This window comes from Acipenser ruthenus, chromosome 31, assembly GCF_902713425.1.
Source record: "Acipenser ruthenus chromosome 31, fAciRut3.2 maternal haplotype, whole genome shotgun sequence".
NCBI classification, from domain to species: domain Eukaryota; kingdom Metazoa; phylum Chordata; class Actinopteri; order Acipenseriformes; family Acipenseridae; genus Acipenser; species Acipenser ruthenus.
The window spans coordinates 12,782,380-12,807,643 of record NC_081219.1 but is presented as its reverse complement, the minus strand read 5'-3'; the positions used below and the strand labels follow the sequence as shown (position 1 = coordinate 12,807,643).

The following is a 25,264-nucleotide window of genomic DNA, read 5'->3' as shown; positions in this document are numbered from 1 at the left end:
CAACTGTAACAAAATAAACAGAAAAAGAGCCCAGAAACCTGTAGTGCAAAACATTGAAGATGATTTTTTTATTTTTTGTTCACAGTTAAACACAAGCAACTGCTTTTTTCTTTTACATTTAGAATGGTTTGTTTGTTCAGAACATTCTACTGAAAAAGGAGATGGAACTTTCTTTCACTCCGATTGTATCAGATTGGTTCTCTTTGCAAGTCTGTAAATGTTATTTGCATTTGAAGTGGATTGTTGTACATGCTTATGATAGCAAGGCAAAGTCTTAAACCCCAAGCGGACAACAGGATTTGTATTATATGTAGACTTTGTGCACGCTGACCTGCTGCCAGGTTTTCAGAATCTATCCCACAGAATCATAACCCTTTCAAAACAGCTTGTGATCACCAACAGTACGATATCATGTATAATAACCACTTCTGAAAGATAATGGCATTGTTTGAACCATTGACAGCTAGCTGTCTCGCTTTTATTTCAAGTTTCTAAGGGGACAGAAAGGGGGGGGGGGTTAGCATCCTGCAACCAGGAGAGAACAGGCAATCGCAAACACAGAACCGCTTAGTTCCAAATAAATCTCAACTGGACGACGCTGTGTGGATCAGTCACCCTACCACCTGGGCGTTTGACTGGTAGACTGTTGATTTTAGCCAACGTAAAAAAAAAACCCAGACATTAGGTCAAGTAACTGGGAAGCAGAGCAAAGTCAAACACACCGTATGGCGGTTTTAAATGGGGGGGGGGGGTAGTGTTAAAAGGGGGGTATTTAAAAAGAGACCATTTCCCTTCAATAGTCTGGTTTTCCTATGCCCAGATTTCCCTATTGGAGAAGTCTGAAGTTGGGCATAACATTCACCAAGCTCCTTCAAAACAGGGACCAGCCGAATATGCCTGCTTTGGATTAGGAAGGACATGTTCGAGCACCACAGGGTAGTGCGACATGCCCTGGGTCAGGGGCGGAGTAACTGCAGCATACACGTGAAGCTGCCATTGCAGCAAGAGGAGGTTAGAATCAGAGGTGGGTTAACGCCATTCAATCACATTTCATTAAAACCAAAAACAAACAAGGATGCTTGTTTCGCATCTTCGAACCAGCGTATCTGTGTCATCAGATACTACTGGGTAACGATGAATCCTATTGCATTTAGCTTGGCACTTGTACACAGATTTCAGCAACGTTGGCTCGAAGCAATACTTTTGGATGTTGCCTGGACGAAGAGCAGTGCTTGATGGGGGCACTGTGCCGTGCATGTGGGAGGGCAACAGTCACACTTATAAGTGAACAGGAGGTTCTGTGGCATTGCTGGTGTGGCACAACTGAAACGCGCTCCTTCAATCAAAACGCGAGCGCTGTACATCGAGACCACAATGGAATAAAGCCTTGTTAAGGGATTTTAAACCCAGTGCCTTAGCTGGATTGTCTAAATAACACTGGGTGCTTTACGCTGAACCCTCTAGAGAGAAGTGCGATAATGCATTTCGTAATGTTTGATTATTACATCACCACAACAGAGGTTTAGAGGTTGAACGCAAGCTGATTATTGTATGTATGTGTGCATGTATGTATATATGTATGTATGCATGCATGCATGTATATGTATGTATGTACAGCTATGGCCAAAGTTTGGCATCACCTAGAATTTTAGGACTGAGACACTTTATGAACATAATTTAGATTTTTTATTTAACATCATGTAACCAAAGAAACTACAAAATGTTATTGTAAGAGTCTACCGGAAGCCATGATAGTAGTACAGTATTTCATGTGAGATTTTTGCCAGTTTCTCCTTATGTCTATGGAAAAACTACAAAGCGGTATGTAATTCAAAATGTTAAAGTAACATTATTCAGCAGGTTTCATTCGCCTTTATGAAGCAAAGTTAGTTAATTCTATAGGGTGATGCAAAACATTTGGCCATAGCTGTATATGTGTGCAAAAGAAAAAAAAAATGTTTTAGCCCTTAATTTGTCTTAAAAGCGCTGCAATTTTTTACCAGCATGATTTCAATTCTCTTATCTGCCCGTTTAGAGAAGCTAGTTCAACGTAAACATATTTAATATAGAACATTTTATACAGATTGCTTGAGAAAGACTCTGAGCACAATTTTAAAGCAAATTAAAGTCAACTAAAATGAGTTTCCATGTCCTTCAGACCACCGGCACTGCATCTGCCCCGAGTGGATCTCAAAGCCATAGAATAAAAAAATAATAAAGCCAAAAGAAATCAATCACATTCTGCTCAATAAGAGGCACATGTTTCTGCGTGTTTTATTTCTATAGTATATTATACTTCCCCTGCGCCTCTCCCTCACCCCATTGCGCTGCAGTGTAATTCTGTCTGTTACTATTGGATTAGTCACAGCAGTCATAAGCGCCAGTAGCAATTGAGCTCTGAGCTGTAAACCCTGGAACGGGACAATCTGCTATGGGAATCGTATTTCAAACCTTTCCTTATTGACAGAATGCACTCTGTGTTAATACAGACTCCCCGTCTAAAGTGACTGTGCATCAATGTAAGGACTGGGGCGAAGCAGGAATGGCATTAGCTTCAAAGGTAGGTGGGGGAGCAGAGCCAGTGGGCCACTTCACCTGCCTGCGCCCTGCCTAACTGAGCACAAGCACAGCCCAGTATGAAGCCAGGAGGGTTTGAAATGAATTAAATGGGATCATCTATAATATCGTTAACTTAAGGCAAGAAAAAAATAATATATCAACCTAGTGAAAGTTAGTAATACCACACGTTAGGATTGAGCTTATTCTGCTGATTACTAGCATTCTTAAAATTATTAGACACTTATTTACCTTCCAAAAACCATTCACACGTTATACTTCTAGCAACTTGAAGAATACTTGGCACTTTAATCGAGAACTTCAGAAATCAGACCTGGGCATGTTTTGCTCCAGGCAGAAGCTTATGCTGCAGGTATCACTTTGGCAACCGAATCACAGTGGCTCCAATGAAAAAATACTGTACGGGCATGTGCTCACTCGTACACCGCTTCAGCAGTGTTAGATTCGTTTTTACATTCGAAAACACCTCTTTAAGAGGAGTCTAATAGACTGGGAAAGGGAGTTAGTCCAAATAAAGAAGGAAAAAAACTGAATAAAATAGAAAGACTGACATCTGTTGTGTTTTCTTTCTAGAGCTTTGATTTATTATTGATACTTCACTTGAGCACCGCACCACCAGGGGGCGCTGTGCAGATATGCACGATTCCAACACAAAGTCCTGTGGACACAGCACGGCGCTATCCCCAAAATCTGTAGTCTCCTGTGTCACTAAGAGACCCAACAAGCCTGCTGCTCAGATCCCCAGTCCGATCCGTTCCAGACGAGTCCCAGTCTAACTGGGGTTCATCTTATAGTTTATACTTTGTTTTTTTTGTTGGTTTTTTTATTTTCTTTTGTATTTTTTTGTGTATTGTTTTTGTATTTATTTTTGGTTAGCCAAAGCAGGGGGGTGGGGGGGGGGGGGGGGGTAAGTTTTTATTTTATTTTTGAATTTTTGAAAAGCACTTTTGATGGTAAACGCAGTGAAGCGCTATACAATATAAAATCTTTTCTTTTTTATTATTAACCATTAACTCTTCGCCCCACACCCTTCCATGTCACTGATGCTAGACCGGTAGCCACCTCGAAACAGCAACCTAACAAACCCAACCCAACCCAACCGCTTCTGGCTGCATTTTACTCTTACTCAGCTGCGATAATGAAGAGGGATAGGGTGGGGATGAGTGCAATGGGGGTCAGGGATGCATTAAGGGTCAAATCCTGCTGTCCATTCAGGGAATGAGAATAATAACACTGAGTCCCCTCTTTCTCTCTCCAGCTCGCTCTCAGAGCTCTAACTGTGCTCATGATGTGCCTCATTGTAGTCCATGATCCGCAGCTGCTGTTGCCTCTGCCGCTCCCGATGATTCGCTCTCTGCTGTCCGGCAGTCTGCTCTTCCTTGGCTGGGAGCCCCCTCCCCTGACCCTGGCCCTGGCCCACTCCCTCTGCTGCTGACGGCTCCACGCACTGGTCAGTCTTCAGCGACTGGGCGAGGCTGGCCAGGCGCGGGCCATCGTCGTCGTCGCACTGGCTCTCGCTCTTATTCCTGAACAGCTCGCGGGCCCGCATGCCTAGGAAGCTCTTGGCGCTGGGGTAGGAGCCCACGGTGATCGGGATGTCGCCAACGGAGGAGGACGAGGAGGAGTGAGAGGGGGAAGGCTCCAGGACGATGGGTGGATGCCGGCTGCCGTTCACAGAGCCGCTGCCTGCCGTCGACGAAGCTTGCAGCAGCTGCTGCTGCTGTCCGTGCGATAAAGTGCTGCTGCTGGCCTTCGGTGAATTAGCTTGACCGCTGGCTGTACCGTCAGGGACCCCTGGTTTCATCGACACTGCAGCACTGCCGTCTGTCCTGTGGAGGAGAAAAGACTGCTTCGGATTCTACTGAACTCATGCACTGCAGATTTAGAAGCATCATTTTTAGTTTTTGTTTTAAATAAACATGCTGGTGCAAAAGCTTAGTGGATGTAACGCTGCACTGTGTGACTAAAAGACAGTGTGTTCCAGGGATTGTGCATACTAGGGATTAGACTAGGAGGTGGTTCGGAGGCTGCAGTTCAGAGCCACTAATAAGTGAAAGGCGGAGATGAAGCCTGAGAAGATGCTCTGAAGCTGTGTTTCAGGGGTCCCTACCTGGAGTCAGTGGGCATGCAGGCCTCGGTCTCTCCCCCTCCTGCCCCTGTACTGCATGACGCTGCTCCTGGTTTCTGTGGCACTCCCTCCCTCTCCAGCCAGCTGTACAGCTCCAGCATCTCCTTCTCCAGCACCTGGGTGATCTGCCTCTGAGCTTGGTACCTGCTCTGCGCCGCCTGCAGCTGGCCCCTGTAACACAGCATTGCGTACCGGTGAAGCAAGAGGCTTTGTTACACAGCATGACAAACTGACAGTGCCAAAAGCACAGTGTAGCAAAAAGTTGCCTGCCATAGTAAAATTGTGTTCCACCCTATTTCACTGAGTCCTGCTTTAAACAACCAGGGGTTAAAGGATCCATTCAGAATGGTGTCTAAATGAACGATATCAGCAGGGCAGGATCACTATACGTGTTGCGTGTTATCAGCAGCAGTGTGGAGTAGCGGTTAGGGCTCTGGACCCTTGACCGGAGGGTCGTGGGTTCAATCCCAGGTGGAGGACACTGCTGCTGCACCCTTGAGCAAGGTACTTTACCTAGATTGCTCCAGTAAAAACCCAACTGTATAAATGGGTAATTGTATGTAAAAATAATGTGATATCTTGTAAGTCGTCCTGGATAAGGGCGTCTGCTAAGAAATAAATAATAATAATAATAAATCAGTGATGCTAATCAAAGGGATCAATTCAAGTGCAGCGTTTCTTGGACCCAATAAAAAGCAGGTCCAAACAGATCGGTTCGTTCTCACAGGACTTGTGCAACTCCCTGCTTCCTACTTGGCCTGGGTCTTGACGTCCTCCAGGTACTTCTTCTGCTCCAGTAAGAGGTGCTCCTTCTTGGCAAGCTGTGACTCGAGCTCCGCAATGCGCTTCTGCGCCGCCTCCAGCCGCTGGCTCTGCTGCACCGCGCTCTGCTTCATCTTGTCCAGCTCCTTCTTGTGGGACGCCTGCATCATCTCCACCTCCTGACACACACACAGATAAACAGAGTAAGCTCATATCCCAGTGGGACGTGCACAGGTACTGTAAAGGCTGCAGGATACCGTTAACTGCAGAAAAATAAATGTAGCATCTAGCTTCCTCCCAACCACAACGATCTAGACTTCTTAACCGTCAGGAGATTGAATTGTGGGCTCCACACCTGTGAGAGCCACAGAATCGCCAAGCCCTTTATAGCTGCTGGGTAATTCTAGCTCACTTGCTTCAATTGACAATGTTAGAAAGCCCTTGAAAATTCCTTTAAAACGGAAACGTTATATGCTTAGGTCATCAAACACTTTCTCACATGTGAGGAGGGGCACGAGTTACACAGCTCTTAATCAATCAAATGTGGTAAACCACAAACACCGCCCCAGAACGTGGTAAACCACAAACACCTCCCCAGAATGTGGTCCACTTGAGCTGGAATAACCCTGGTGTGTTTGTGCCGGTGCTGGGAGACGAAGCCCCAGTCTCTCTCGCCCCTACCTTTGTGTTGTCCGGGTTCGAGTGCCGCAGCTCCTCCGCGTAAAGCTCGTTGACCTCTCCCAGGAGGAGGAGCCGTTTGTTCAGGAACTCGAGCTGCTGCTGGACCGTCTCGCTGCTGGTCAGCTGGCAGGAGAGAATGACCACAGCAGACGTTAACAGAGAGCAAAGCCCAGCGCTCAACACCTCCAGCTCAGGGAGCGTGAGGAAGGTGAAAGGAGGGCACTGCCTGGGTGATCAATTTGCTGCATGTCAATTTATAGCACAGCATTCCCGAATATGAAGTGGGGACGCACCCGGGAACGGACAATTATTAAAAAATAAATAACTCAATAAACCCAAGTCTGAAGCTCTCGAAGAAACAGAATTTCTTAACGCATCCCTGGATTGGTTTCTGTAGTCTGCATTCTTATATTGCTATGAACCCCACAACCATCTATAACCCTTTTTCTTTTTTTGTTCAGGTGTTTTATTCAACGATCAGTGATGGAAATAAATGCTGTATAATCAATGTGTTGTTTTGAATCTCTCGTCATGATTTACAGGCTGGTTGGCAGTATCTGTAAGCCAGGGCTGATTAAGTCTCATGGTTCCTCACCTTCTGTGAGAGCAGGTTCAGCAGGTGTCCTTTGTTGCACACTTTTTTGTTGGCTTTCTGTAATTCTGCCCTCAGCATCCCCATCTCTTTCTGGCACTCCACCAATTTACTCTATAGAAATAAAAACATTCAGGATGAAAAATTTCTATTAGCAGAACTGAGCACACGTGTAGTCAAACTGGACTGGGATTAGTTTCCAATTCAACACTTGGAACAATTAAACCCAAATCCTTTGCGAAGAAACTTCAATACCTGAAACTTGTTCAACATATAATCCAAGCTAACTGGTAATATTTCACACAATTTGAAACCGAGCGACTGTTTCTGGTGCTGCACGGACCCTCAGCTGGGTCTCCTCCTGGGTAAGCAGTATCAGAATTACTGAGATGCTGGGTGTGTGCCTCGCTGCCGTTCCCTACCTGCAGCTCCTGGCTCTTGGCGTAGTACTCGTCACGACCCTGCTGCAGCTGCTTGGTCTGGCTGTGCAGCCGGGAAACCATCATCTCATGCTCCTCCCTTTGCTGCTGGTACCGGAGCTGCTCATCCTGCAGGCTGTCCTTCAGAGACTGCATATCCACCTCCTGCAGGCTCAGCTGGTCCTTCTGCAGCCACACAGCAACGAAAAAAACACACACACACTCCTGTTTTTTTTCTTTTTAAATGAAAAAGCAAGGTGTCTAAAGGACACAATGTTCCAAGAAGAGGCAGTACCCTAGCAAACTCTTCAAGGCAAAAATCCTAGCCGCAACGTTGGTCTACCTTCGAATCGGTTCACAAAGGACGCACCGTTCTTGGAGTGCTCAAACCGTTTACAATAGGAGAGGCTGCTGGTGTGTTGACCCGTCTGCCTCAACAATGTTGCAATATACAAGTCAAGCAGTAAACAAAGACGGGGGGGGCTACCACCAGGCCCGTACTCTCACAGCATGGGGGGGGGGGGGGGGGAACGCTAGCTGTTGTAGAAGTCTGTATCTAGCAGAGCGACAGGGACCAGGCAGGCGGTCTCTAGCGTTACCATGGCTGCGTTCTGCTCCTCCAGCGCGGTGGCATTGATGATGCGGCGCAGCAGCCGGCGATTGCGGGTCGCATGCTGCTCTCTCTTGTAGCGCTCGTACAGTAGCTGAGTGTGCAGGAGGAGCAGCTGACTGCGCAGGGTATGCAGCTCATCCACCGGGGCGGTGCCTGGGGCGGGGAGACAGGGAGGATACAACGAGCATGCTGGTGAAATCAATGCAGGGATGGAAATAAGACACGCTGTGTAGCCAATTTGATCCATTCCTGGTTTTACTAAGACGCACATGAGCTTGTTACCCAGAGGCTGGGGCTAATCAAGCCGACAGTAACTCCTGGAATGAGTAAAAGTGCTATGCAGTAGGAGTCGTATCTCCATCCCTGTAGTTAACAACGGCTGGTATATTGGATTTTTGTGCTTATGTAAAAGTAATTTCACGGTGTTGAAAATCCATCACTAAGTGTAAAACATATATCTGAATTGAGAAATATTGAAATATATTCAATGACAAATGTTCCGTCCCTGGTTATTACGTTGAGATAAAGAGTGCTAAACCGAGTTAAAATCCAACTGGGTGTGATGAGAGTCATAATTCAGCTGTGGTTCTTTCCAATTCACGATGTAACAAAGGCACAATTCAAAAGCAGCCTGTGGACTGGGGTTGTCTGGGTGTGTTTCTAGATCTTGTTTACCTCCGAAGTGAGTCCAGTCAGCTGACTTGCTTGGCAAAGGTAACCTGGAACAAAGAAACACATTCCAACCAGCAGGTTACAATATCAACAAATACAACCTGTCCAGGGCAACATTAACTCCCACGTACAGTGCTCTGCATTTCACAACCTGACTCGCACATGAAAACAGTGAAATCAGGGCCCTCATACAGTCACGTATAGTACAGGGCCTAACTGAGAACTAACTGAATTCCTGCTTTACTAAAACTGTGAAAAAACGAGGGAGTGCCGTAGCACTTCACTGTCATACTTCAACAGGGTGCTTTCGATCATTTCAAAAATGAATTTATTTTTCCGATTCTACGTGGCTAAACAGCTGTTCAGCTTTAAAATAAAACAACAAACGGAAGCCAATTTGTTTGAGTTTTTTTTTTTTTTTTTTTTGGCATTCATCGTCCAACGTAAGAGGATAAAACAGACAATGCCAGCAATTGTTCCCAATTTAGAATAGTCCGGAGAAGGAATCTCGGAACAGGCAAACTTAATGCAGACAGCTCTGTACGACTCTCAAAGCTTGGTTAATATACAGTAAAATCTCACTGCAGGAATGTTAAATAAAAAGGGAACTGGGGCTGAAAATCCAGCTTCAAGAAGAAGCAAGTTTGACAAGTTTACTAGAGTGATAAAGCCTGCAATTGTTACAGAACTATGGAGCTTTTAAGAAATTCCAGTAAAAATACCAAAACATTTTTAAACCTGCTTTTAAAGTATTTTATTATATATATATTTTTTTCATAAACTGTATTGTATGGAATTGCAATAAAAAAAAGGAAACGATAAAACTGGGATGTTACTTATTCCCAGCATCCGTTGTGATATCCGGATCTGCCGGCTTACCTCTTGAGCTCCTTGACGTGCATGTCGCCGCCCTGCTGGATGAGACGGTCCAGCACCTCCAGAGGGGAGGTCGATGCCTCCCCCTCCTCCTCCTCCTCCTCCTCCTCCACCAGACGCTCCGCCCCAGCCCTCCGCACCGCCTCCGCCGTCCTCCTGCCCACAAACAGCGCGGCGGCCTTGGGCAGCGCCAGGTCGAACAGGGGCTCGTAGGGGGCTGCTTGTGCCTTGCAGGGGCTGGGGGTGAACAGGCTGTACTTGCCCTGGTTGTTGCCCTCATCCGCAGCTGGGGGGGAGTGGCTGCGGAAGGGTTCTTGGAGGGGCCCCTCGATGGGGGTAAAGACCGGCTTGAAGAAGCAGGGCTCCTGGCCCCCCACTGGCTGCCCTGCCTGCTTGTCCGGGGTGGAGTTGGTGTTCTGCCCGCAGCTCGACGCTGCCATCGGGGCTGGGTGAGCCACAGGCTTCTTCTGGTTGCCGGTCAGGGTCTCCGTCGTGCGATAGAAGGGAGAGTCGAAGCCGCCCCTGAGAGTCGGGGACTCTCGCTTGGCTGCTGTGATCTCGTAGAGCTCCTCCGTGAAGGCATCTGCAAGGCAGGCGTTCAACTAGATTTTAAAACCCTAAACCTCACATGCCCAATATGGGTAACACAGAGCTAATACAGTTGTACACCCACCAAAAAAAAAAAAAAACATTCTCTGACATCAGCCCGCAATTAAAAAATAAAATACAATAAAATAGAGGTCCAGCAACAGCATCACAGATTTCTCTGCATGGATCGCTTTTGAAAAGAATTGAATAATGAAGAGTTTAATAAAACAGATATGGATTGCAGAATTTCCCCCCCTTTTTAGTTGTAATCGGTTCCCCACAGGTTGAAAAAGCGACCTCCGCTGTCTTCCACTTTTTCAACCTCAGCTCTGGTATCCGTGCACATGCACAGACACACCCCGGTGCCCGCAGGCTCTGCCAAGTGACTTCACCTACCTTCCTCCCGCTCCTCCAGTTTCCGCTGGTCCTGCTCCAGCTCCAGCTCCTTGATGAACTCCGGCAGCTCATTCAGAGTCACAGTCTTTAAGTTCTCGCTCTCCCCACCTAGTAACAGAGACAGCAACAAGGTGGTACGTCAGTGACAGCAATGCATCAAGTTCAAAACACTGTAACGTGTCTACGGGCACGTCCACTATGTCATTCATGAAAAGAAAGTTACCTTGATCCGTGCGGTCACCGTGATTTAGCCATGTACATTTTAAATCGCTTACCTAAATAGCTACTAACTGTGCTTTCTTTTTTACCGGATCCTGTTTGTCCTGCATTGCTAAAACATATGACGTTTAAAAAAATTAAAAAAAGCAAAAATAATACATCTGAAGGAAATTGCTTAAAACAAAACAAAAAGACAAAACCCACACCAAAAGAAACGCTCCGAATCTCCAAAGAGGGACTCCTGCTTACCTAGGTTATTGGCTTCGTCCGAGGTCCCTTTCTCCGAGTCTCTGATGTTCTCCTGTCTCGTCAGGCCAGGCTTCCAGGAATCTGCCTTTCCATTCTGGAAAACAAACCTCCCAGTTAGGAAAAACATTCTGCATAACAAGGATGCTGCAAGAATTCCAAAAAAACGAGCCGCGTTCAAATAAAAACCACAAAGCGCTTGACAATCACGGCACATGTTAACTATAAATAGTTTCGCAATAGGAACAAAAACTAGGACACCAGAACATTTTTTGGAGGCATTGCAGTTTAATGATTAACTTTTCAGGCGTAGGAGACAGCCAGGTTCCCACAAAGACGTTTCATCAGAAGTTATCCTGAATAAACCATTGCAAAAAGTAGGACCACTTTTTAAATGATCCCTACATCCCTGCTACGGCACGTATCACGGTAAGCATCACGATACAGGGGGTGGTCCTGATGAGCTACTTGTAGGATGCATAAGATGATCAAATGGTCATTACTGATGGACTGTTTTGTTAAAAGACTACATTTAAGAACCGCTCGGTGAAGTGCCTTGAGCCATGCTTCTGGTCTTCTATCACCACACAAACGATGCAGACCTCTATTACGATACGATGTAAATCATGTAAAGAAAGCATCACGGTTCTGTACCTTGCGTGTTGGAGAGGCGGCTCGTGGGGGAAGGGAGATGTGCTCAAACTCGTCTGAAATGAGAGGCGGGGGAGAGGAGGTGGCTGGTGTGTTACAAGAAGGGGTGCCTTTGCCTCCGGCTGCAGAAACAACAACAGTAAAAAACATTAATGAATTAAAATCTGAAATGCTGGAATCCTGCGTTTCACTCTGTTTGCTGATAAGAAACAAATTGTAATCTTTCTCTACCTGGCATGGACAATAAAGCTAACAGACTCATTTAATTAATAGTAATCAAACGTAAAATAAAATGACACTGTGCTATAAAAGGGCATGTCTTGTTCTTTCATGTTCAATAAAATGGAGCTTCTTTGAAATTCAAAGGCTGGTTAATAAGAGATTTTCCAGAGAAGCAGAGGGGGTGTGTCTGTCTCGGTGCTCATACCCAGGGTGCTTTGTGCTCGGCCGGGCAGGTGGGAGGCGCTGTGGGACAGCTCCGAGGGGGTGCTGGTGGGAGAGATCCCCCGGGAGGAGGGCGGTGTAGCCATCCCGCACACAGAGGAGGGGCTCCAGAAGAGTTCCTGAAACCCACCACAGACATGACACCACAAAACATTCATGGCTGGTTTCACAGGCAGGATAGAACGAGATTCAACCGAGTCAAGAAATGCATCCACAGCAAAATTAAGGGGCTTTTTTTTTTTTTTTAAACTGGCAAGGACACTTTTTTTTCCTTCATTATTTTGACATGCATGCTTTCTTGCTGGTAACGTTTGATGTAAATGCAGGGGCTGAGGATTTCGTGAAACGATCCTCTATATAAAAGACTGTGCCAAGCTGACACCCACATCGCTGACTCATCAGGAGCACGGGGTTAATAAGTTGCTTTTCTTTTGTGCCATTTGAAACTGGAGTGCGATTCACAGTTTAACACTGCCGTTGGGAAGCTGCTCTCGCCAGCCACTGAACCCCAGAACATATTTTCTTTTGTTCAATGCAAGCTTTGTTTTTTTATATTCTATTTTATGCTATTTTAGAGTGTTTGCAATCATTAAATTGGCACTTGAGCTTGTGCCTGGACTGAACCGGACGATAAATACTTCTGAAAGACAAAATGAGTAGGAGTATTCTTGCACACACCCCTACTGTTTAGTGAAGACAAAAAAAAAGCAGAGGACAGGTCAGAGACGCTGGAAAGGGAAGGACGCACGGGCTGCAGTTACCTGGCTGGGTTCAGGCAGGCGGCGGGACGTCTGGGGGCTGCGGTACGGGGGCTGGGTCCCTGAGAGCTGAGACAAGGCCAGCAGAGGGGTCGAGAAGGGGGTTGAGGATGAACTCCCTGAAAAACAACACGCTGTGATCACAAAACGGCTTCGAAACGAAAAGGATTCACGTTAGAAAAGTACTTACCAGTCTAGATAACCCTTACTACCAAAAAAACAAGTCCTCAGACTTTTACTATCCATGATGCTGTTATTATTATTATTATTATTCAGTTTATTCACTTTGTGCCCCAAGGGCCAGCCCAGGTCCACACTATTATTATTATTAGTAGTAGTATTAAGGAAAAACATATCAGAGGGTGGCATCCTCCAAGCATATGAAACACTGTAAGATTTGCTGTATGCCAGAGAGAATGTGTGTGAACACCTCCACTGAGCTGGGAATAGACAATTCAGCAGCCATCAGGGACCCTCACAAAGCTGCTGCCCCAGCTCTCTAGGACAAGGAAGGGAGGAAAGGCAGCGACAGTGGCGGGTGATCTCACTCACCGAAACTGCTTTGGAGGTCAGTGAAAGGGCTGGCAGTGGGGTCCGCCTGCCGGTGCTGGACGTGCGTAGAGAAATGCTCCGGCATGGTGGAGTAGCCTTCCTCGCAGGAGGCCTCCTTGGGGTCGAGGGACACTTTGGCACATTCGATAACAATGTCGTGGATTTCAAACCTTTTCCACCTGCAGGGAGAGCCAAAGCAAAAGAAAAAAAAAAGAAAAAGAAAAAATAGACATGACCGATATTAACAGGGCATCTAGGCACAAGTACATGCTCCCATTTTATTTCGCTATCCGACTTGCACATCAACAAAAAGTGAATTTGTGCAGGGCATGTATACAGCCAAATATGGGACTTTTAATCTGAAATACAGAACGATTAAATATTGAGGGAGCATTGAATAATAGCTTGCAACTATTTTTTTTTTTAATGAACAATTACAAAGCATTTACTCACAAAGGAAGGTTTCTATCTCAAAAGATAAAACAGGGATGGAAATAAGACTCACCCATTCCAGGTTTTACTACGAGCTTGATTAGCTGCGGCGTATTGGATAACAATCTCAAGCGAGTCTTATTAAACTCCTAGTAAAACCAGGAATGGATCAAGCTGCAATGCAATGGGAGTCTTATTTCCATCCCTGTTGCATTCCATGACAGTGGGGGGGTGGGGGTCATATTAATATACAATCCAGGTACCGCAGGTGGTCACTGTGCGTGCATTTCTAATAGTGCATGCTGAGGGTATCAAACGGTTCTTGGCTCCTACAGCTCCAGTACCTAGTTGGGTCCAGTTCGTGATCCTTGGTCCCAGTCACTAACTCGGGGTGTATACGAACATGCTCCAGCATGGGCTAAAAAAGAAAAGGAAACAAAGAAAAAAAAAAAAAAGAAAAGAAATGTCCCACTGATGTCCCAGAAAGAAGACAATGAAGATAACCGCAGGTTTGCTAAACAAGCCCTTTTGTGGCTCACCTTGACCACCTCCTCGAAGGTCTCCACGTTCTCCTTCATGCTGTAGTGCGAGCGCAGGTAAGAGACGAAGTTACAGGGGTACATGCCGTAGAGACGGTGGAAGAGCGCGTACACGCTGGCATGCAGGTGGATCAGGTAAACCTCCGGGATGTGCCCTGTTACAGACAGACAACACCAGTTAACACACCGCGCTGCTGCATCATTTCAAGACCTGAAATATTTCAATTGCACAGATCACCACTTTTAACATTAAACGCTTGCATGTACCATTTTATTTTTATAGTACTATTTCGATTTTTTTTTTTGTACCCACCAAAACGTACTGCTTATATTTTTGGCTAGTATAAAATGAATGTTCCCTCTTACCGTTTTTTCTTTTTTTAAGTAAATCACATTTACCCACACCACTTCCACATCAGTTATCCTTTACTCAAGTAGAAACTTCTCTTAAAACAATTCTAGCAACTCTTCAAGAGAAAACACAAACCCCTCCCCTTACAAGACAGCCCCTCTCCCACAGACTCTCCGACACGAAGCGGTTCCCTTTCCCTGAAGCTGCTACCTGGGTTTTTCATGTTCCAGGCTGCCAGGCGTCCAAAGATATCGAAGAACTCATAGAGGTGCTGTTTGCCAGCCTGAGGGATCATGGGCAGGAGGGTAATTAGCACCAGGACTCCAGTTATGAGAACCACAGCGTCGCCATCGGTCTGGAGACGGAGACGAAAGAAGCAACGGAAACTCTTTCAAAGCCGTCTGTACGGGCTGAACAGTAACTGGAGTGGCATTATTTTGTACTTCTTGATTAGTTTCCAGATACATGGTATGTTTATTTATTTCTAATTTTTTTGCAGGTTAACTGCACTGGGTCTTATATACTGCACAGATCATCATGTAACTTCTCTAAACGCTGACGGACCTAATTATATCTAAACAGTTACATCTAAATTAGATCTAAACCTCTATTTAGAACATGCAGAGCTCACTGCCACAATATTATTACTTTAACCCTTTAAATCCTGGATAATGCTGCAGATGTGTGGTTAGTTCCCCCCTCCCCAGCCACTGCAACCACTTGGTTAAAAAGGCATTTTCCAGGTGAATAATCCAGACACCTGCAAGCTAGCACATAAACACACATCAATACTGAAACCTGTGTATACCTTGAGACATTTGAGCAGCGACGGCAGCACAGGGCTCCGGGAGATCTTGTGGATCCAGGACGGTTGCTTTCTGATGACGTGACCCAGCAGTGTGAGAGTGGCCAAGCGGCAGGCTGGCTTCGCCATGCATTCGTTCATTTTGTCAAAAAGGTGCTGCAAGAGAACGGGCCTCTTATCACCAGCTGTTACACAGACAGGAGACAGACAGACAGACTGGCCCCAGCTAGAGGGATGGAAAGACGACTCCAGCCATCCCCGTAGCACAGCAATCACACAGGAGCTTAAAAGAAACTATAGGAGTTACAGGCTCAGGTGTGCTTAATTAAGATCACAGCAATACCTGAAATTGTTTGAACTGCTTATAACGCAACGGGAGGGAGTCTAATTTCCAGCCACGGGTTTCAGACTGCATGACACATTTTTCCAGGGTAGCTTAATTGAGCATCAAAACCCATGAGCTACTGGCACATATAAACATATATATGAATCAGTGCACAAACCTGCCCACTCAGCTGAATTATCTTCCTTAATAAAAGGGGAGGGACAGGGTTAGGAAATGTCAGCAGGTTCATGATGTGCTGTACTGTAGTTGATTTGCATGATCCTCTCGAGACCTTAAAGGGAACCACGTCAGGTGTCTTCATTAGTGCACCTTTTTAACCTTTCAAATCAAACTGAAGTTCAACATGCAGATCACACGGTTAAATGCAATTAGCGACGCTCTAGACTCAAAGAGCAGGCTGGGTGCCAGAAGCCTGACAGCCGATCTTTCAAAGCTGCGATTCTAATAGGGCGAAATGTCACCCATAGATTTCCAGAAAGGAGGAACAGCAACACACCATTCATAATCGTATTCTCCTCCCTCCCCCCCCCCCTTTGCTAAATGAGGCAGGTTCAGACCTAAACAAATTAAACTGTCAAACAAAGCAGCTGCTTCTGTGCACAGCAACATCTTTCAAGCCCAAAATACGATCCTGTGCATTCCAGAACTGTGTGAACGCTGACGATGACATCATTTCATGCAAAATCGGTTCTCTTCTGGCTCTTCCACCTGACCGCAATCAAGTGCAATGGAAAGTGGAATCCATAGTGTTCTCAGAACATCAGCAGTGACACTGCACAGAGTCCATGCCCCGTTTCAATGAACAGTACTTCACCACATATAACAGACCGCACCACATATCCGAGGCATCCTTCTTGCAATTCACATTAAACTAACGATCTACAGAAATAGATCATCAACTTAACCCCTTCGCTCACGATACTTTAAAAACAGCTTGTGTGAACTTCATGGAGTTCAGTTAGTTGCCCTGCCATAACTTTGAAAAAAACATCCAAGCATTATAAAAGAGATACACAGATAGGAAACTTAACATGGTACAATTGTGCACGCAGTGACTGAAGGGGTTAAAGGAAACTAAGGTGGTTGATCTGATTTGCCTACACCCCACCTAAAGGATCAGGCACAGCAGGATTATAAGTATATGAAACTGTACATTACCAGAGACTGCATCTATATTGCATCAGCTTACAGTGTTCCCTATGTATTTAACCGACTGAATTACACATTAAACTGAATTAGTGAAGGGCTCTTATACAGGAAAACACAGGGCTTGTACAATTACCTGTCAACATGCCTAGCTAACGGTGAAATAGCAAAGGAGCACTGTACTTATTTTTTATACTCGGGAAGACTACAGATAAGCAGTTGAGACCCCACATCAACCCCTAGGTCAAGCAGACGCAGCCTGTGCCTGGTGCATTCATCAGTGCCACGTCAGTCCCTGAGCCCAAGTGACTCGTGTCTCCAGTGAATTTGGTGCATGGTTGGATCTGGCAGAGACGATCTCCCCACCTTATCATGGGGCTCCCTCACAGAGGACAGGATGTGCAGAGCCTGAGCGGAGCTGCTTTCCAGGTAATAATCCACCAGACTGTTCAGGAGGAGGGACCCTCTGTCTGAAGAAACAAAAAGCAAAAACCGCTCCGTCCGTTACAAGAAAAGGGACCGTTTATATAAAAAAAAAAAAAAAAAAAAAAAAACACAAACACAACAGGGCTTTAATTCCAGGCTACAGAATGAACTGTCAGCTCAGATGGAGGGATTTCAATTACTTTTTTTGCAATTGATAAATGTGCAATCCCTCTCACAATGATATACTAGAACATTAATGAGGATGAGCAAAATGAATGTGTACCATATAGGGACCTGTATGTGCATACTGTATAAACACTATAGCACCCATACTGACTAATCGCACATGGTATAGGAAAGCATGCAGGCACTCCAGGGGTGTTTAAAGGTCCAAAGCCCTCCTCCACAGGCTAGGTGCCCTGGACAGTTTACCTTGGCTGAGGTTGTTGTTGAGAATCTCCTTGATTTCATCCAGTTCGTGCAGGTCTGAGGATTCCAGGAGATGGAGGAGATCCACTAAGCTGGGCTGTTCCTTCGCCATCGTCTCTCTCTCTCTCTGTCTGTCTGCAGCAGGGGGTCCAGAGAGGGACTGGGGTTCAGGGTCTCTCTGTTAGAGGCTTGGGAGTCTCGATCTTCACTCCGCCAGAGTCCAGTCTGCCTGCAGCAGGTTCCACAGCTGGCCACCGACACACAGCATGCAGACACCGCTGACAAAACAGAGAAGGGAGAACAGCACAGCTAGTCAAGACAGCAAACTTGTACAGAGCCCTTGAGGCTGCAGCTCACTACTGTAACGAAGGTGGACCAATTTCCTAATTGAATATTTGACAGGTAACAGTGAATTGAGAACTTCAATATTCAAAAGCAAGAAGCACTTTTTGGTCTTTGCAGTTTTTACGGCTAGGAACGTCAACCTGCCCTGTGATTTCATTCCACTTACGTTTTGTAGCTGTGTGTTGTTTTGCATCAATGACATAATTGATCATGAAACAAATATCCATTCCCAAGCTACATCTATCTCCGAAACGGTTTGATTTTATAAACTGCCTGCCACCACGGCTAATGTTTCTTGTGCCAAACTAGTACAAATGATGTCGCAAAACGCATTTGGACACAAAAACGACTCAGGCGGTTCCTAAAGAGCAAGAGGGATCTATTTCCTGTTGAACAGACAGCGATCACCTTAATCCTTCGCTGCCCTGCAGCATGGTGCCTGCTCAGGCTTGCAGCCTGGCAGTAAAAAGACATTCAGATTATACAGGGTTCTACTAAAGGTTAAAAGATTTGAAAATGCAAAATGAATAAAGATTACCATAAGTTCACACATGCACGCACACTCAATGTATCTAAATTGAACAGTTTAATTGCAGACTCCTTCAGTGGCAGCAGGGAGCTGCTGTAAAACTAGCGGATCTCCCTTTGTTTCTCCCAGGATAACAAGCAGGTATCTGGATTACCAGTACTTTGCATGCCATCTTTACCCCACGTTTGCTACGGAATCACAAATGGTTTATTTGTACTTGCAGTAAATAACACCACACAGTCACAGAAATAAAAATACTTGAATATTTCTGTAAAGCAGGCCACAAGCTCAGATGTGTGTAATGCAGCTCCTAGTAAAACCTGGTATGGCTTTTACTTAGAAGCTTAACCTTCTACTCAGCTACTTAACTTACTAATGAAACACTGATCTGGCAATCAAAAAAGCAGTCAACTAAAATAAAAAGGGTTCTATTACTAGAGACAAATGATCATCCGGCGAGTCTAGCAGCCAGTAGTTGAGTTTCTAACAGGACCACACTCCTTGGTGAAGCCCGTACTTCACATTGTTTTCCATAAAATGCGTGGAAGTCTACACCCCTTATTGTATCTGCATGTCTGTTTTTAACATTCCTGTTTAGTTTTGTTATTTACAAAACAACTTACTGCCACTAGACTTAGCAACCCTTCACTGTATCCTGGTAAGAAACTGGGCCTACTGTGTCCAACGAGATCATGCTTCATGGCATTAAATAGAAGGGATTTCATTTTTGAAAATGCAGTTGAGGCGCTTGTGTTGACTATGCAATGCATGAGATACAGAAAACACAGATAATGTTTGTGTTCTCCTAGATCGATAACTGGCAGTGGTAGCTTGCCATCTCTCTCCGATATGAAGTTATTTATGAAAGTGAGAACGTGTTACTTTTATCTGGACAGAACGTGTATCAACATTTTCCTGCAGGAACCTAAGTTGTCACATGACCTCAATATGGCAATCGTATTGGGTCAGAGATCAAGTTCACCAACACATTTGGTCTGCAGTGTTTGTATTACCAGGAAACTACTCGTATTTTGCACAGACTGCTTGGTTTCCAAGGATGAGGGGTTTTTTTTGCAGACAGCATGCTGGTGCTGCAGCACAGCTGTTTGCGCAACACTGTTCAGAGCTAATCAGAGCTCTCCAACAATGGAGCCGTTTGCCATGTGGAACATCACCACCCCTGCATCTGCAGGATCACTTAGATCTGGAGCTCAGCCACCTGTGTCCAAGCCAAAAAAATTAATAAAAGATTTTGTACCAGACTAAATCGATCTGAAAGAGCTGAAACAACTCCATGAACAGGAGTCGGTGTGGTCCTGTGGTTAAAGAAAAGCGCTTGTAACCAGGAGGTCCCCGGTTCAAATCCCGGCTCACTCACTGACTCACTGTGTGACCCTGAGCAAGTCACTTGACCTCCCCGTGCTCCGTCTTTCGGGTGAGATGTAATTGTAAGTGACTCTGCAGCTGATGCACAGTTCACACACCCTAGTCTCTGTAAGTCGCCTTGGATAAAGGCGTCTGCTAAATAAAATAATAATAATCTTAACGTGCTGTGCACCTGTACAAACACATTTTGTAGCACACTGTGTTACAGAAGAACTCTGTGTGCCTCTTACAGCCCGCCGGCTACACTATTTCATCTTAGCAGTGCATCTGGGTTTAAGAGCAAACACTGGTTATTAAGTCCTATAGAACATAAACGTTTGAGAACAAGAAAAGGCCATTCAGCCCATCAAGGCTCGTCTCTTGTTAGCACACCATTCTCCCTTACTCAGGTTTAAAAGCACAGAATGTACCCTTTTTTACATGCTCCCAGTGCTTTAGATCCTACTACGTCACACCTGGTAGGCTATTCCATGCATTTATAACTGTCTAAAAGAAGTGCTTCCTACCTTGTTCTAAACTTTTACTCAGCTTCCATCTACGCCCTCTTGTTCTTCTCTCTGTGCTAAATTTGAAGTTGTCTCTTGGGTTAACTGTATCTATACCAGTTACAAATCAAGTCCCCTCTTTCCCTTCATTCTTCTAGGCTGAAGAGATTTCCTTCTTTTAATCTTTCCACAAAGCTCACATCATTAAGCATGACCACGGGGGACAATTCCACTTTCCAGACCACAAAAAAAAGTGCAAGACTGCTTGAAAGTAGGGCATGCAAACTTTCTTTAACCTAGCATGACACCAGATTATGATGTCATTAAAATGAATAAATGGTGCTTCTTTCAAAGCTGCACAACCCATGTGACCTACAAAGCAAATGGAAGCCACAATAATATTGATGACATCATTTTATTAGCTAGACCCGCCTTAATTTCATTATCTTAGCTGTGAAGTCTGGCTCAACTTTACCCCATTTTAAATACATTACAGAGCTCGCAATTGTATATTAAGGTCATCGAGAAAAATCTTTCAGTCTTCAGCAAAATGTATAAATCTTTAAACAAAGTATAAAAACACAAAGTTAACCCAGAAACATACCATAAAGGATTTCCGGTATAAAATTAAAAAAAAAAAACAACACACACATGCAGCTGCAGTTTTAAAGAAATCTTTCTGTCTTTGAACCCAACTGTCCCAGGGGGTGGATGGGTGATAGACAGACAAGGCCAGCTGTAGTGACGCACAGATACACTTTCCAGGAAGTATTCAGAACCTGTAATAAACACACGATCTGCTGGCAAATCACCCATTACAACAAGAGTTGTATTACCTTGAAGGGGGTTTATATTACACGAGACAGGACCTCCCCTGAACAGGTGCAAAGCTGGCTCTTCCATAACACCAATAAAAGATTAAACATCCCTTCCATTAAACTGAAGACTTTTTTTAATTGCAAGTACCAGTTGGTTTGTACAGTAAGGATAAGACTAATCTCTTATTATCTTATACAGTAAACTGTTGCGTATCCGACTGCGGTGGGACCAGAGTAAGGGTGGAGATGTGAAAAGTCGGAGAAATCAATCCTGTTTTAAATGCCATTAGACATAGCTGTAACAATTGCTACACAGTTGTTGTTTTGAGATTCAGCTTTTATTAGGGAGCGCCCCCAAATCCCTTGTTTAGAAAGATACAGGGTATTCATGTCTGGTCGTTTACACAGCAGCAAAGTAATGCATAGGGTTACAGAAAAAAACAGCATTGCCAAAGGTTGCCAAAAATGAATGCGGATGACAGCTCTGAATGTAAGAATGCTGTGGATCAGTCTAGGCCAGGATAAAGCCTATAACAGCAACAGTTTAGGGGAAAGCAAATATTTTATAGGCAACAAATTTAAGCAGCGAAATAGCCATTTAATGAAACATCTGGTTGGAATATCCAGGCAGGTTTTGATTCATATTTATACTTTAAAGCAGGGACTGAATTTTTTTGCCTAATTTTGTGGTGGCAATGCGGGCCGAATTGGGACCTACCGTCTCACTTGAGAGTTGACCTGTATTCAGGAAAGAACTGTAAATACATTGTCTGTGCCACCTGGCCCATCCATGATATTTCCTATGTGATTTCAGACTAAACAAATCTAATTTCTCATGCATAACACAGTTATGAGTCATGGGGTCCCACCACTGCAACATAAATGCAGTCTTAAGAAAATCCAGTTTTTTTTGCAAAAGCGGACTGGTGAACAACTCCATAATGCAAGACAGATAGTCAGACCTGTTGAACAATGTTATGCCTCGAGGCAAAGCTTAAACAAGAGTGAGATATGTACAGTATAAAAGGCACAGTTACTTTGCTCTAATAACCTGAACTCTTTCAGCAATACAGACCTTTATACGGGTCTAGGAAAGAAAGGCACAGAAAACAGCAGACCAGTAAACTAATCCACATGCAGTAAACGGTCCATTTCTGTGTATTTGTCTGTAGAAGTAGTCTGTGCTATTTAATTTGTTTGTTATTCTCTGGTAGTATTTATGTGACGTTACCTAGTATAGAAAGTGTGAAACAAATCTGGGGTTTGCTGCCATTGGATAACAATTATGAACAGAGGAGAGTTCTCTAAAGTATTAGTCTAGGCGAATCAGTGAACAATATGCCATTATGTTTATATTTTCCAATCACCAACTGGGCATACGTATTCACGGACACAGGGAATTAAAAAGGCCAATCGCAGTACAAGCTAGCGGTTCACTTGAATGGGTAAAAGCAGTCTGGAGACTCGAGCTGCTGAATGCAATACGGCTGCCAATCCACCCCTTGCATTATAGGACACAGATGCAGCTCAAACCTGCACTAGAGAAGAACAACACAGCAGTTTATTCAATATCTTCAAAGCGTCTGCCTCCATCTGGAAACCAGAAAGCTGAAAACTATTGGATCACAGGGGCAAGGTCTCTTAATTTTGGCACAAGATGTTTATCTAACCAGTCTTTATTTCAAATGGTTTGAGACAGGAAACTGATGTGCAGAACATACTGTCAAGGAATTACATCAAAGCAGAGTGTCTCTCTATAAGACTGTCACTAGCAGGATGGTATAGGGATATTTATTTGTAACACAAGTCCAAGAAATAACTTGCAATAGGTATCCTGTAGGGGATGCCAAATCTTATCCACTGCTTATCTGACTACTGCAAAGCTGATGAGAAAACAGGAAAACAAGTCTCAGTGAGAAGATATTATGTGTGGAGGACATTTCTAATTAATCATCCCTAACTGCACAACTACTAAAATAAAAACACAAGTTCCAAACACATTCATTCACCTTGTTCCCATAGCAGCTCATTAATAAAACAACACACACATATCGAGATTAACAATGGCTTGGAGGATCAAGCCACTGTGCAAATAATTGAAGCTTTTACTCAGTCCCACGACTACAGTGGGATGTAGCGTATTTGTTAAGAGTTGCACGTTTAGATCTCGATTCTATTTAAATGAAACGCTGTGAAGTTGCTGACAATCACTGCTGGTTGTAGATATTGGCACTGCTTGCCAAGGTTACCCAATCCCTCCACCTTTGCTACACATGGTTCCAGTTTCCACGTCAGTTTCTGGCATGCTGCTTTGTAAATAAGAATCTGCTGCAACAAAATACAAGTTGCAGTTATTTCTAAATTATTCAACAGTGTCGTTTGCTTTACAAGCACGCAACCTGATGTCTTTACATTAAACCCGCTTTAAATTAAAAGTAGTTTTATGCATTCATTTTTTTCCCCTCTGCTAGATAAAACCCGGTGCAAAATGCCTGTCATTTTACAGTATCGTTATGGTCGGCAGAATCCATCCGCTTGAACGCATTTCTAGAATGGATTTATGCTGACGGTTTAATAACACGATTATGAAGTTCAAAAGGACTCTGTGGTTTAATGAAATTACCAATCGACTGGCCAGTCCAGTAAAAATAGGGCTTAACAAAAAAAAAAATGAACAGGAAAAATGCATCGGACGTTTTTAACTTCTGCAATAGCAAACATGATGTAATGTGATTCTCAGCAATAACCATAGATCTGATCCGACAAAAAGTAAACGTTAGCCTTTTAAAAAAATAAAAAAAAATAGCTTAATTCAGTGCTAATTATTAAATCTTGGTTACTTTTTTAGCATCCTTAATAACCTAATCTGTAGAATGTAAAACCAAACTCGATAAATATATTCACTTGAATGGGTAAAATATTATCAATTCAAGCAGGTTTTGTTTTCTGCAGTGAAAACAGGTTTACCGGCGATAGCTTGAGCAGACTGACGTAAACAATTAACTACAGAACAACTGCACCGAGACAAACTCGTTTCAATGAGCATTAAAAAAAAAGCATAACAGAATTTAAGATGTAATCTCCTTTCGTGAAATGTTACATTATAAATGGTCTTATTTTTATTATTTTTTTTCGGTTTACCTTTCCAGTGCAGCAACCAACGGAATAATTTCAAAACTAACAAAAGCACCGGTGTGACAGCGATGACACACTCAAGTGAGTTTAGATAACGACCCAGGCGGCGCAGGTAGGGCGTCGTGAGAGATTAAAAACGTTCAAATCTGTTCGGATAAATAAAAATTAAAGAGCGCTGTTTACCTCTTAACACTCCGCCACTCCACAGGGCGCCGCCATCTTGGACACCTCACCACCCCTCCCGCTGCAATTCTCCTCCGCGGCCCCGCAGGAAAAATAATCCCCCAAATCTCCCTCTTACTTTGAGGGAGTGAACTGACAAAAAACAAAGGGCAGCACAGAAGTGTCACGGGTAGTACATATCCGTTTCTATCTGGGAAGCGCGCTGGGGCTGGCTTGTAATAATGTTGTTGTTGTTTTGTTGTTTTTCTCCCGAGCGGAGGGATGTGTTTATGTGCGAGGCGGTTTTCGCGTGACTCTCGCTGTCCGCGCAGGCGCCTGATTGAAATGGAAAACTGTTTTTGTTTTTGCTAAACGGGCGCTTTGCTGCGGCTCTGTGATCCCAGACAGAGAGCGGCAGAAGTGAGCCCTGTGCACTCTCACACGGTGCTGTTTAAAAGTGTGCAACCCCTTTTTAATAATATGTGGTTCCCTCCGCTCACAATCGTTGTGGAAGTGAAGTTTTGATACATATTAGGCTAAGGAAACACAAAGCCATTTTTTTCATGAACAGTGGCTTGAAACCAGCTTCCAGGTTTGTGGTTTCAAACCCCAAGTCTCCCCTGGTGGCCTGAAACCTAGTCTCAAAGTGGCTTTATTCTGAATCAGCGGTGCCTCTCAGTCATGTGTACTGAAATATAATTGGTGTTTTCTGCTTTCTCCTATCGCCTTAAGCAGGTTAGATTCATCCACAGTCA

The 25,264-nt window shown here is 44.4% G+C and overlaps 1 protein-coding gene across 2 annotated transcripts; it reads right to left on the bottom strand.

The window, feature by feature from the left end:
- Window positions 1-41: 41 nt before the first annotated feature.
- Window positions 42-24,794, bottom strand: LOC117397013 (hamartin-like). Of its 2 annotated transcripts, none has more exons than XM_034927636.2 (22): window positions 24,531-24,794; window positions 17,653-17,927; window positions 17,161-17,264; window positions 15,306-15,458; window positions 14,708-14,852; window positions 14,146-14,300; window positions 13,951-14,024; window positions 13,175-13,353; window positions 12,626-12,741; window positions 11,848-11,983; window positions 11,424-11,542; window positions 10,773-10,866; window positions 10,305-10,412; window positions 9,324-9,903; window positions 8,448-8,491; window positions 7,759-7,925; window positions 7,163-7,345; window positions 6,744-6,854; window positions 6,149-6,271; window positions 5,459-5,646; window positions 4,688-4,876; window positions 42-4,406 (listed from the first exon to the last, which is right to left on the bottom strand). In XM_034927636.2, exons 2-22 carry the CDS (start codon window positions 17,759-17,761, stop codon window positions 3,851-3,853), a joined length of 3,633 nt encoding a protein of 1,210 aa, XP_034783527.2. In that variant the 5' UTR covers window positions 17,762-17,927; window positions 24,531-24,794; the 3' UTR covers window positions 42-3,850. The 2 variants fall into 2 exon arrangements, with proteins under 2 accessions (XP_034783527.2, XP_058861352.1); XM_059005369.1 differs by lacking the exon at window positions 24,531-24,794 and adding an exon at window positions 24,354-24,506.
- Window positions 24,795-25,264: the final 470 nt, after the last annotated feature.